General features: G+C 33.5%; 1 protein-coding gene across 2 annotated transcripts in view; it reads right to left on the bottom strand.

Annotated features, from left to right (window-relative positions):
• Positions 1 to 13,992, bottom strand: part of LOC114325682 (voltage-dependent calcium channel subunit alpha-2/delta-3-like) — a 111,210-nt gene that overhangs the window by 31,173 nt on the left and 66,045 nt on the right. For both annotated transcript variants that reach the window (XR_007697002.1, XM_028273812.2), the window contains exons 16-18: positions 10,349 to 10,530; positions 10,211 to 10,284; positions 5,763 to 6,071 (exon numbers count right to left, since the gene is read on the bottom strand). Coding sequence is in view for 1 of the 2 variants with exons in the window: in XM_028273812.2 (XP_028129613.2) it covers positions 5,763 to 6,071; positions 10,211 to 10,284; positions 10,349 to 10,530 (565 nt within the window). In the remaining variant the exon portion in view is untranslated. The remainder of the gene's footprint in view (positions 1 to 5,762; positions 6,072 to 10,210; positions 10,285 to 10,348; positions 10,531 to 13,992) is intronic.

Below are 13,992 nucleotides of genomic sequence, written 5' to 3'. Positions count from 1 at the left end.
ATTTTGTTTTCTGGGTGGATATGTTCATGTTGAGTCGTCGACATGCTTGAGAATCGATAAAGTTGTCTTTGTAGGTCATCCTCATCCTCTGCAATCAGGGGCTGCATCATCCGCATAGCACACTATACTGATTTTACTGTGGCCGAGTCTGTATCCTAGTTGTAGCGATTCCACATCTTATCTTATTTCATCCATTAGCATATTGAATAGAAATAGAACGAGGCTGTCTCCCTGCCTGATTCCTCCTGGTGTTGGTATGTTGGCCGTAGTGGTGCCGTTTGTTTTAATTTTTATCGTGTTGTTATTGTTCATTTGTTTTATGACTTCAACAATGTTTGCCGGTATTTTTTTTGCTTAACTTTCTTTATTATATCGCTAAGTCTGACTCTGACAAATGCTTTCGTTAGGTCTACGAAGCAAATATATGCAGGTTTGTTATATTCTATCGATTTCTCTTTCACTTGTTTCATAACAAATATTGCGTCCGTTGTCGACCTGTCTTTTCTGAATCCTTGCTGTTCTACTCTGTTCTTTACAAGGGCGGATCCAGGACCGATTTTCGGGAGGGGCCATGAATTTTTTTTGGGGAGAGGTACTGGAAGTATGGGGGGTAATTTTTAAGAATTATTGTTAGAATGGTGAGTTTTAAGGCACATTTCACACACTTTTACCGTGTGTAAGAAGTGCCTTAAAATTCACTATTCGTGCCGTAGTACCGATTCCTACACATTTCTTCGGATCCAAGTGCAGTTCTTTCGACAAGTTTAATATTATTTTTCCCAATGCTTCTCCTGTCAGGCATTGTTCTTTCCCTCTTTCTTGATTTTCACTAATTATTTTAAGGTTCTCATAAGCGCCACTGAACTTGACAAAGTCTTCACGGATGTTATTATTGTGTATGTATCTCAAATTTAGAGAAAGCTGTTCCACGTACGATCCGTCGGTCGTTTCGTCTAATATCACAGAGTAATAATTTGCACTTTGAACATGATTCATTATTTGTTTAATTATTTCTTCACCACAACATGTTATTAATTGATTTTGACTGGTGCTACCTATGTATGTTGCTCAGGAAGATGCTGTGGATAGGTGTTATTTAAGAGTCTTATCTCCAGATGCAATTTTAAACTTTAACAATTCCCCTCATTGCTAGATCCAGCATCTTTGTCCAGAAGTAGATGGCCATCATCACGATGGTCTCTTAGCCAAGCCGCACACCAAAGAAACATGAAACGAAAAACATGCAACATGAAACGAAAAACATGTTTCATGAAACTAAAACACTGCTAAACAAATCTCAAAGTCCGCCTACCAATGAAACGAGTGTGATTCATGCTCATGACAAATTTTTATTTTCGGAGAGTCTCATAAATGGCCGGACGTATATTTGTTTAGCAGTGGTTTATTTCCATGAAACGTAATTTACGTTTCATGTTTCTTTGATGTGCGGCCTGCCTTAGAGGAATATTTTGTCGACCTAAGATAAGAATACTATAGACCCTACTATTGGTCGTAGTCTTTCTTTTTTTTTGGTATCTGTTTAGACCTCTGAGAGTCTATCCGGTTAATGACTGACTTTCGAGGGTTGCGATAACTTTGTAGAAAATCCAGCTCAAGCTGAACGCAGTCCTTGTGGTATGATGTTTTTCATGGGTTTGTATGGCTCCGTCTTTGCTCATGAGTTTGGTGAAAGATGTTAAAGGTTTCATGACAAGGCTTTGGGCTGTCATCCCTTTATTGTGACCATATTTTTCAATAAAAAAATAAAACGCAATACTTGTAAAACAATTCCTTTTGGCTGTGCGAAAATACTAACCAACTCCTTTGTTCTAAGTGCTAGTGACCCAAGTAACAGTTCATTTCTTTTTTTATTCTTTGTGTGTATAGAATATGGAAATTGATACGATTTTGATGACTGTCAAGGTCGTTCTAACAATTGGTACTTTGTAAAATTATCAACATTTTAATTTATAAAACATCCAATGCCATTCTTGAAGCTTCTGTTACTGTCTTTGTTCAATTCTAGTCCAGAAAACATATGTATCCCCTGTTTTGTACATGTGTTTGCAATTAAAAACATTTGAACTGCAAATATTTAAACTTATATATTTTTTAAATTCTCGGAGGGGGCCATGGCCCCCTCCCTGGATCCGCCCTTGGTTCTTTATCTGTGATTACAATTTATCCTTGAGTATGCTTGTGAATAACTTCATTGTCGTATTTAAGAGAGTTATTCCTCTGTAGTTGTCCGGGCATGATCTATATCCTTTCTTAAAAATCGGCATTGCGATACTGGTGTGCCAATCTTGTGGTATTTCTGCTCTGTCCGAGCAATTGTCTGCAATTAGTGAGTTTCTGACCGAGCCGTATTTCAGCAGTTCGTTCGGTATTATATCAGTATCTGGCGATGAGTTAGGTGATCTAATTAATTATAATAGTGGTGCTGTTTTTGGTTGTTTTTACGTTTTGTGTACCACCTCAAATAACAATACGTGCCACCAGTGGTACATGTACCACATATTGAGAACCGCTTATTTAGAGTATTGTGATCGCCAACTAATTATACATCTTTAAGTATAAGTCGTTAATATACAAATACCCGTCAAGTAATACATAATTTTTTAAGTTCAATGTATAATAATCACAGAAGAACGTTTTTTCTGTCACTTGTATGTCACAAATTTTTTCTACGACCGTTTAATAACATGCTCATTATTCGCTATTTTTTCATAGATAATAGCACCCATTACTGTACCCGTGAGTAATAATTCATTACTCACGGGCTGAAGTCACTCATGGGTCATTACTCACGGGCTGAAGTTAGATTCAAGTGGAGTATGCCACTTTTAATATTAATCGTATATAAACTGCCAATAAAATTACTTAAACTTGTTTATTTAATACAATAATTATTGTAATTTATACCAATAATTAACTTCGAAAAATTTTTAAAGGAATTTTAACTGTAACAATGTCAGTATATTTTTTACGTTTACATCTTGTTTACTAAAAATTTTGACGTTTATCATTTAATTTAGTGACAGTGATATTAGCGCATTTTGTTTATGGTAATTGGAATTTATAACTAATATTGTGTTTGTTTTTCAAGTTATATTGTGTTAAATATGTTATATGTATAGTTATATTATATTAGTTAAATGTAAATATACATAATAACTATATATGAAATACGTCCATAGACAAGGCGGAAACGGCGGGTTGGTTGGGAAAAATATTCCCATGAGATATTTTTGCATAATCACATTCGTGAGACATCCCAGAATAAGGTTCAAGAAGTCGCCCACGTGAAAAGTGGGCCAATTTTTTTTTAACAATTTTTTTTAATCAAATTGCAAAAATTAATATTTTTGGCCCGGACTAATTTTTTTTTAGGTTTTTTGGACCATTCTGGACAAAAAAGGTCTCTCATAGTTTTTCTCTAAAGTTGATCTTTTTCGAGTTATAAGCAATTTAAAATTTGAAAAACGCGAAAATGGCCATTTTTAAGACTTAATAACTCGGTTAAATATTATTATTATGAAAGTCAAAAGTGACTAAATCAAAGCTTAAAGTCGCCGCTACATGATCCTGAAGAAATCTGTGTCATTAATTCGCTACTAAGCTGTTATTTTTAATTAATAACATTGAGCGGTTAGATCGTATTGACTCCGCTGTAAATGTGAGTGCGAGTAAGATGCACAACTGAACTGCTGGAATGGCTTCTCTCTCGCACTCAGAATTTACAGCGGCCGCACACGTGCATGGCGCTTATTACTATTACAGTGGAACCCCGATAAGTCGGCCCCCGATAACCCGGAACTCCGGCTAACCCGGACCGATTTTTATCAGACAAACATTTCAACAATAAAAATGTATTGCTGTTACAAAATCTAGTGAACCTAATTCATTCATTTGGTGACGTCAATATACGAACGAAACGATTGATGAATCCGACATTACTGAAAATATCAGGGTGCAGATGGGACCCTGTCGCGCAATTCGCTGCAAATAAAATAGTCGTATGTTTTTGGCTTCATTTTATTTCGGTTATACATACGCATTTTCAAGGTTCACGAGGTTTTGTACCAACTCTATGTAATATAATATTTGAGAGATAATGGAACCGGATTGAACTACATATACCATAGTAAAAATTACTCATGGCACACCACATTCATTGTCGAAAACAACAGGCACCTGTATTATCCTTTATTTGAAACTGTCTTAGTTGAAACATTGTTTAGAAAAGACTATTAAAATTATTTTTTTAACAATGGTCTTAGTCATCACTGTTATTAAATAACATAACATCAGAGACGGTATTGTGTGTAGTAAAGTCGTGTTTTGTAATCGTTCGTAAATTTATTCAGATTTTGTGTTTGCGTGTCTTTTGTCTATAAGGGCAACAAAACGTAAAAATGTTGTAGTGACAATGGAAAAGAAACTAGAAGCATTAAGTAGAATTGATAAAGGTGAATCTTGCAGCATTATATTATGGTGTCGGTACATCTACAGTATCGGATTGGAAGAAAAATAGAACTAAAATCGAAGAATTTTTTTTTCAAAATGATAACAAAAGACAGTTTGGACAATCGGTGCAAAGCTAATAAAGCTAAGAATGAGACTTTTGACGACGCTTTGTATGTGTGGTTTTGTGTGGAATGCGAACGTGGTTTACCAGTGTCTGTGTGACAATTATAACGGAGTTTATCTGTAAGCATGCCATATTTTATTAATTTTTACCATTTTCTCCGGCTAACCCGGATTTTCGATAACCCGGATCGGCCGCGGTCCCAATTAATCCGAGTTAATGGGGTTCCACTGTACTTAAAAATAACAGCTTAGTAATAAAATAATGACAAAAATTTCTTCAGGATCTTGTAGGGGGGGCTTTAAACTTTGATTTAGTCATATATTGACTTTCATAATAATAACTTTTAAGCGAGTAATTAAGCCTTGAAAATCGCCATTTTTCGTTTTTTTCAATTTTAAATTGCTTATAAGTCGAAAACGATCAACTTTAGAGAAAAATTATAAGAGACCTTTTTTGTCCAGAATGGTCCAAAAAATTAAAGAAAAAATTGTTCGAGTCAAAAATATTGATTCTTACAATTTGATTAAAAAAAATTGTTAAAAAAAAATTGGCCCACTTTTCACGTGGGCGATTTCTTGAACCTTATTCTGGGATATCTCACGAATGTGAACATGCAAAAAAATCTCATGGGAATATTTTTCCCTTCGCACCCGCCGTTTTCGCCTTGTCTACCACCGACAACAGCCATTTCCTATTTATTAGATTCACTGAAAGTAGGTACAAATTTAAGCTTATAATTTTTCGGAAACGAATAGAACCTCTATTGACTATTTCTAGTAAAGAAAGTAATAAGAATTTAGTTATAGGAATAAATAAGAATTAAGTTAGTAGGCAACTAATAATTATTCAGCCACGTACTAGGGGTAAATAGCATTTAGGTATTTTTGTAAATTATTATAATTTAATTCTCGAGTAGTTGATAATTAAATTTTTTACTAATTAAAATAAAAAAAGGTCGTAGAAAAGTATAGTATTCCACTCGCATGTAATGGCTATTACTCACTCTGATGAATTACGACACTCGCCTACGGCTCGTGTCGCAAACTTCATCATCGTGAGTAATAGCCATCATTACATGCTCGTTGAATAATATACTATTTTTGTGTGGGCCCAAGACGCAAGACCTATAACGGGTTTCACAGAAATCGCGTATTATGTTATTACTCACCAGATGTTTCCCACGGAACTGAATATATAAACATACTTTCATCTCCGAAATTCAATTCCACAGCTCTTCGATACCAGTCCTCATCAATAGCTCGATTATTCCTCTTCTCAAAACTATCTTCATCTTCTTCCCTTATATTATTGATGTCCTCAAAGTTTCTCCATCTGGTCAATCCCGAATAGGTGGCTAAAAACACTTTGTGAACTTGATAATCTATGACGAATTGTTCTTCTACGGGGTCAGACCCGCCATATTCGTCAAACCATTTTGTGGCTTCCATATCGTATAGGAGTGAAGTCAGAAGGGATGCTAAAAATGACTTTTTAATAGATATGAATAGGTAGATTTCAAGATATGCTATTAGTCTGGGCTGATTATCGGAGAATAGGCCATTTTTGGGAAAAGTTATTTACCAGCAATTTTATTGCTGGAATCGAAGCTTATGATTATATATATTAATAATATAGGTATGCAAAGTCCGCAGATAGTGTGCTACTTTTTTTATAAACAAAATGGCGCCCGAAAATCGTGTTTTTTTCAATTATTGCTCTAAAACTCCGAAGATTTTAACTTTACAACAAAAATACTCAAATAAAAATTCACCGCAATTAAATTCTGCATAGAGATATGTTTTTTTCGATCTGCTCCGACGAAAATTCTCTTCGGAAAATCCGGGTTTTCCCAACAAAACCTTTAATTTTCAAATAAAGTTTTAGATAAATAATTATCTACCAATAATTACATAATTTGGTGACTTAAAAGCCTTCTTGGTTTGGATTATAGTTCCAGAAGCTGGCGAAAATTGAACGGATATTTTAGCAACAATTCAATTGTTAATTAATAATTTACGGTCGCAATAATAACCAAAATAATTATGATACACTGATCAAGTTTTGAAATCTTATAAAAATGAGATGCCTATTTAACATTTTGTCGACAAAATATAAATTTTTTATTTTTTTTGCATAATCTTTAAATGTTTTAAAAAATAGTTATAAACAAATTAACGTTTATCAGAAAGTTTTTATTATACTCTAATTTTAGAAAATAGTTAAAATGCGTATTTCAAATATCTTGAAAATGAATGTTTTAAAACTTTTTTACAACCATTTGCAAAAAAGTTATGAAACAGCAAAATAAACATACGATTACTGCGTTGTTTATAATTTTTTTAATTCTTTCAAAGCGTAAAAGTGAGTTTAAAGTACAAGCTAATTACTTACAAAAAATATTGATTATTAGTTTAATGGTTATATTTTAATTAAAGATTATAAATATTTTTTTTTTAATTTTCACGCGCGAAAATAGACTAATACAGTACCGTAGCTATGTATTATGTATTATACCCGTCCACATAAACAACTCGCGCGAGTTTAAAGCGTGTCAGTCGCTTCGAGTGAACATCTCCGGCTCTGTATCGAGCCTACTTTCGCGCTAAAAATTACAAAAAAAAGTATTTTTAATCTTTGTATAAAATAGAACTATTGAACTAATATTTGATATTCTTTGTGAGTAATTAGATTGTACCACAGACTCACTTTTAAGCTTTGAAACAATTAAAACAAATTATAAACAACGGAGATCGTATATTTACTTTGCTGTTTCATAACTTTTTTGCAAATGGTTGGAAAAATTTTTTGAAGCATTCATTTTCTAGACCCTTGAAATACGCATTTTAAGTATTTTTTAAAATTAGAATAATATTCTTATAATAAAAGTAAATAAAAGTAATAAAAATAAAATTCTTTCTGAGAAATGTTAATTTGTTTATAACTATTTTTTAAACATTTAAAGATTATGCAAAAAAATAAAAAAATTACATTTTGTCAACAAAATATTAAATAGGCATCACATCTTTATAATCTTTTTAAGTTTGATCAATGTCTCATGATTATTTTGGTCTTTATTGCGACTGTAAATTGTTAATTAACAATTGAATTGTTGCTAAAATATTCGTTTAATTTTCACCGGCTTCTGGAATTACAATCTATACCAAGAAAGCTTTGATGTCACTAAGTTATTTAATTATTGATTAATAATTACTTACCTAAAACTTTATTTGAAAATTAGAGTTTTTGTTGGGAAAACCCGCATTATCCGAGGGAAATTTTCGTCGGAGCAAATCGGGAAAAACATACCTCTATGCATAATTTAATTGCGGTGAATTTTTATTTGGGTGTTTTTGTCGTAATCTTTAGTTATAGAGCAATAATTGAAAAAATACGATTTGTCGGCGCCATTTTGTTTATGAAAAAAGTAGCACACTATCTGCGGACTTTGCATACCTATATTATTAATATATAGGATCTTATAATTCGATTCCAGCAATAAAATTGCTGGTAAATAACTTTTCCATGAATTTTGCTAATTAGCCCAGAGTATATCTAAAAATCATGTTTAAAGTTTTATCCATGTTTTATCTTTTTAAAGTGACAGCTCAACCATCCTTATGGAAAAATGGGCCCTGTCAAATTTAAAAAAAGTTCGATCAACTAAAGTTCGGGACCTAGGTCTTAAAAAGTATTACTCTGAAGCTAGAGCCCTCTGAAGTTATTGGATTCAAGTGCTCAGTGTACGTCAAGCACATTAATTCACAGAGAAGTGAAAATATTTATTAATGAAAGAACAGAGACAAATTTACTGATTTACTTTATGCATATTTGCGCTCTTAATATGAATCCGTGGTCAAAAATAGATACACCGTATTTTAGTCTTCTGAAAACTGCCGAAAGGTCCCCGGAAAACTAAAAAGTAATAGAAAATGTGCTGATAGAGCGCTATAAGAAGTATAATGTTTTCACGAATGCTGCAAACTTATCTAATACCAACATAGCTGTAGGTTTACCTTATCTTCAGAAAGCTACTGAAGCGCTTCAGAAAACTGATCAACAACCACGACGATAAGTGCTGCTAGAGCGGCATAAGACATCTTACGTTTTCACGCATATATAATGTATATACCTGACCTCAGCGCAAGGCAACAGCATCATTTGATTTTTCACGATCTACACATGGATTTCGTCTTTATTAAGAAGGGTGCATTAACAGCACACAGATACTTAACGGAGATCATACAACACCATGAGATGCCATACTGTTTATTGGCAATGGGTTTCTGCTACCTAATGCAAGATAATGCGAGACCACACACGGCAAGGATTGTAACAGGGTAACTTGAAGATGTTGGTGTTTCAAAAATAGACTGGCCTGCTCAAAGTCTAGACCTTAATTTTATTGAGCATATGGAGCCTTCTCAAGCATATGGAGCCTGTGGAGTTAACAGAGACAGTAACAGCAATGGTTACCAGGATAACAAACGAGAAAGTGGCTCAAGCGCTTCAAAAAATAAAGAAAGGAAAAGCAGTCGGACCAGATGATATTCGTGGGGAAGTATGGAGAGCATTGGGAGAGACAGGAATAAGTTGGCTAGCAGGTCTCTTTAATAGAATTATAGAAGTTGCACAAATGCCAGACGAATGGAGAAGCAGTATATTAATACCTGTCTACAAAAACAAGGGAGACATACAACAATGCAAAAATTACAGGACTATTAAACTACTTAGTCACACCATGAAAATATGGGAGAGAGTAATTGATAGACGGATACGTGAAGAAACCGAAATATCCGATAATCAATTTGGATTTATGCAGGGCAGATCAACAACAGATGCAATTTTCATTGTAAGGCAACTGATGGAAAAATACAGGAATAAAGAGACCAACGCTCATATGGTATTCATTGATTTTGAGAAAGCATATGATAGAGTTCCTCGAGAGATTCTTTGGTGGGCACTCAATAAGAAAGGAGTCCCTGGCGAATATGTAAAGATTGTGAGAGATATGTATGAGGGAGTAACGACTAGTGTTAGGACAGGTGTGGGAGAGACTGATAAATTTCAGGTGACAGTAGGATTGCACCAAGGCTCGGTGCTTAGTCCTTATTTATTCTCATTAGTTTTGGACCAGATAACAGCGAAACTACAGGGTAGTATTACATGGTGCCTAATGTATGCTCATGATGTAGTGTTAAGCAGAAAGAAGACCTGGGTGGAGACGATAAGGCAGGACATGTTGGTAAAGGGGATTAACATTGCTATGACCCAAGATAGAGTTGTGTGGAGAAATGCAATTAGGGAAGCCAACCCCGCATAGGGATAAGGCAAAGAGAATGATGATGATGATGGAGCCTTCTCAAAAGTCGTGTGAGATGTCGTATATCTGCTCCAACAACATATACAACAAGAGCTTCGAGTGGCTCTGATTAAGGAATGGACCAGTTTACCAAAAGTGACGTCCAAAACGTAATAAGTTCGAAAGCAAATCGAATGATGAATGTCATCCAAAACCATAGTCGTGACATACAGTTTAAACGGGTAATATTTACATTTTCTTGAATTATGTACTAAAAACTATGCATACTATTGTAAAACCTAAAAACTTCTACTTACAGTTTTCATTCAAGCTGAATGCGGACCTTACTTTATCTTCTGGGGTATCACCTACACATTTTTTACAATAGATCCTAAAATACATTCAAAATACTAAGTTCAGAATTGCACATACATACATATACAATTATGCGTTACCAATCTGGATGTACTTTCCAATAGGACGAAGCTAAAGAAGAAGCACTGCTTTTGACACTGGGACGCTCTAACAATGTTTTGTTAACAATGTCAAATCCGTATTTATGCGGCAGTACAACGCAGAGTGTGAAAGGTCCAATTGCAGCAAAATAGTAGTGTCTATGAGCAAACATCAACCGTTTCTGTGAAAAAAGAAAAAACACAAATAATGGAAAATATTAAGATGCAATAAAGAATTTAATAGAGTTTATGAATATTTAATAACATTGATTAGATGGGAAAATTAAAAAATACGAGCGGAAACTTTTATATTACAACTTTATTTTATCTAGATCATATATACAGGGTGTCCAGAAACTCTACCGACAAACGAAGACAGGAGATTCTTCAGATAATTTTAAGATAATTTAACCCAATTCACTTAGTCCGAAAATGCTTCCTAAGGGAGCTAGAGTTCTTTGAAGATGGCGTCTTGTAATTAGTTTTTCTTAAATACCTCCAGAACGCTTCTATTTAGAAAAACAAAAATTGGTACGCGTATTTATCTACAAGATATTAAACTTATCCATCCATTGCAAATTTCTAGTACCGATCATAGGCGTCCGTTTTGGGTAGGGCAACCGTTATTTTATCGCATAACTTTTTTATCTTTAACTTTTATGCATTCCTGACACTGTCAGGATACATACTCTTGTTTTAAATCGGTAGGACACACCGTTTTCTAGAAAAATCGATTTGAAAATTTTTCGCTTTTTAAATAAAAAAAAAAATTCAAAAAAAAACTGTTTAGAAAGACGAAAACTGGTACATTTATTTATATTCCAGAGATAAATCGATTTCATTAACTGCGAATTTCTAGTACTGGTCATAGGCGTCCGTTTTGGGTAGGTCAACAGTTATTTTATAGCATACCTTTTTTGTCTTGAATTTTTGAGCAGTTTTGACACTAGATTAATAAATTATGAGGTATTCGAGTACTAAAAGTTACTCTTACTTTATGTTGGTAAAATACTTCGTTTTTTGTTGAAAAGTTCTTTCAATTTTTTTTCAAATTCCAAAAACGAAAAACTTTAAAATCGATTTTTCTAGAAAACAGTGTGTCCTACCACTTAAAGCAAGAGTACCTTTTAGTACTAGAATACCTCACAATTTATTAATCCGGTGTCAAGAATGCATAAAAGTTAAGGACAAAAAAGTTATGTGATAAAATACCCGTTGCTCTACCCAAAACGGACGCCTATGACCGGTACTAGAAATTTGCCATAGATGGAATCGATTCATCTCTGAAAAGTAAATAAGCATACCAATTTTCGTTTATCTAAATAGAAGCGTTCTGGAGGTATTTAAGAAAAACTAATTTCATGGCGCCATCTTCAAAGAGCTCTAGCTCCCTTAAGAAGCATTTTCGGACTAGGTGAATTGGGTTAAATTTTCTTAAAATTATCTGAGGAATCTCCTGTCTTCGTTTGTAGGTAGAGTTTCTGGACACCCTGTATATTGTAACGTTATAAATGTCATGCGTCACATCTTTTTGAATTTTATTTGAATAATTATTTTATACCAATTTCGGTTGATTTTATTAATTTTGTTAACTTTCTGTTATGTTTTACTATTTTTCTTCTAAAAATAGTTGGCTCTCAATTCTTTTATTAACTAAATATTCTGTTTGATTTTTCAATTAATAAGGTTCTTGAACTGCTAAGAACTGCTATGAAAACATACCATCGGGTTCTATTTTGCGATAAGGTCTTCACCTCATTCCAAGACTTTCCTTGACCTCTCATCTCGTCTATGATGGATCTTCTCTAAGTTTGTGCTGGGCTATCTCTATTTCTTTTTCCTTGGGGATTTGGAACAGACCATTTCCTTGGAACAGACACGACATTTGACTGGAATATTCGGATCTTTGTACTTGTAGTATACTCGTCACACCTCCAGTGCGCTTATTCTTGAATCGAGAGAAAATTTTACTCCCCACTACGCTAACTCACTTTTCTACTCCTTCATAATTTCTCTCGATTTTAAAAAGCTGTATTCTTGAATCGAGGGAGTAGAAAGGAATGAGAGAAACTGCGAACAGTGTTGCCGGATTGTTGTTGAAAATTTGAACCAATCACAAAAGTTAAATATTGGCAAATGACATGATACCGTCAACTGTCACTGTCAACCTGATCATTTGTTTTTGTTTACATTACATGATTTTTCCATTTTTCGACTTCGACAAACAAAAAAGAAACAGTTTTTCTGTAGAGTATCTGAGTACTTTCCTAAATAGATCTCTTGGCTAGTTTAGTTGTTTTGATTGTGGCTTTCAATTTCTTTGCATATACATGCTGTGATAGTAGTATTATTGTTTACCTGTTTTATTTCTTTGTTGAAGTTTCTTAAACTCAACATTAAACTGTGTTTAAGCTTAAGCCAGCCTTTATTTCCTCTTTCTGTATGTACACGACGTTGACAAAGATTTTTCGTGTTCTCACTAAAGTTACATGTTTTGTTTGTTATTCAGTGTCTCTATTGGTTGTTTTTTTAAATATATATAAAACTATACCTACCTAACTTTGTAGAATAAATAAGTAAATAAGTAACCAACAAATTAAATTCATATTTTTTTAATCTATTTTATTTAAATTCATTTTGTTATACAGCAGGATAAAATAATACAAAAGATGATTTTAATAGCACAAAAAATATGATTATAACTTGGCCACATGAAATACTATGCACTATGTTAAAACAAAAAAATGAGAGATCATACACTTTTTATGTATAAAAAAGAATTTTATGAGGGCTGGAATATCTGTACACCCACTTACATATTGTCGCCTCAAAGCAACAGTAGGATGTCATATCCTACTGTTGCATGATTGCACCGTATATGCGTATATACACACACATCACATCGGTCCAATATCACTTAACTGGTTGATCGGTGCACTAGTGCAACAGTAGGATATGACATATCCTACTGTTGCTTTGAGGCGACGATATTTATTTATCGATAATAAAATTATACGTTGATTATAACTGATCAGCATATGTATGAGAAGTCTGATATCAATATGTGCTCGCTATCCTCTTGTTCTCCAGTCAACATTTATACTTTGGAATTTCTTCTCAAAAAATGATTTTTTTGTATAAAATTGTGTAGGGGGCTAATTTTTCTACTTTAACAATATGCACACCATTCCATTTCATTGTTTCCCCGCTGTTATTTTTGGTGTAGTTAAGCTGTGTTTTTAACTAAAGCTTTAATATCCATGAAATCTCGAAATTCAATAGTAATATAGGGTTTTCCAGTTTTATTTGCCAAATTTAATATAGGTGTTAGTTGTGAAGGCACATACAGTGGTCCTACTTTCAGAGCATTTTATGTTTCACATTCTATAAGAGCGTGCATTGTATCGCCCTAGTTTTGGATGTGTCCTACCACAAAGGACTTACGAGTAATGCTTTAATATGTGTATTTAAGACAATGTATGATTAAAAAGCCCATATAAATTTATTTTTATTTTGACCAGTGCAATTATCTGAGTAAAATATGACGTTTTTGAGCCCAATGCCGAAAGGTACAAATGAGCTTAACTGAATAAATAAAATAAAATCAAATATGACATTTTACTATAACATGATCGCTCAAATAT

This window comes from Diabrotica virgifera, chromosome 3 (assembly GCF_917563875.1).
Source record: "Diabrotica virgifera virgifera chromosome 3, PGI_DIABVI_V3a".
NCBI lineage: Eukaryota > Metazoa > Arthropoda > Insecta > Coleoptera > Chrysomelidae > Diabrotica > Diabrotica virgifera.
The sequence above is the reverse complement of the archived record's forward strand: the minus strand, read 5'-3'. Positions and strand labels throughout refer to the sequence as shown.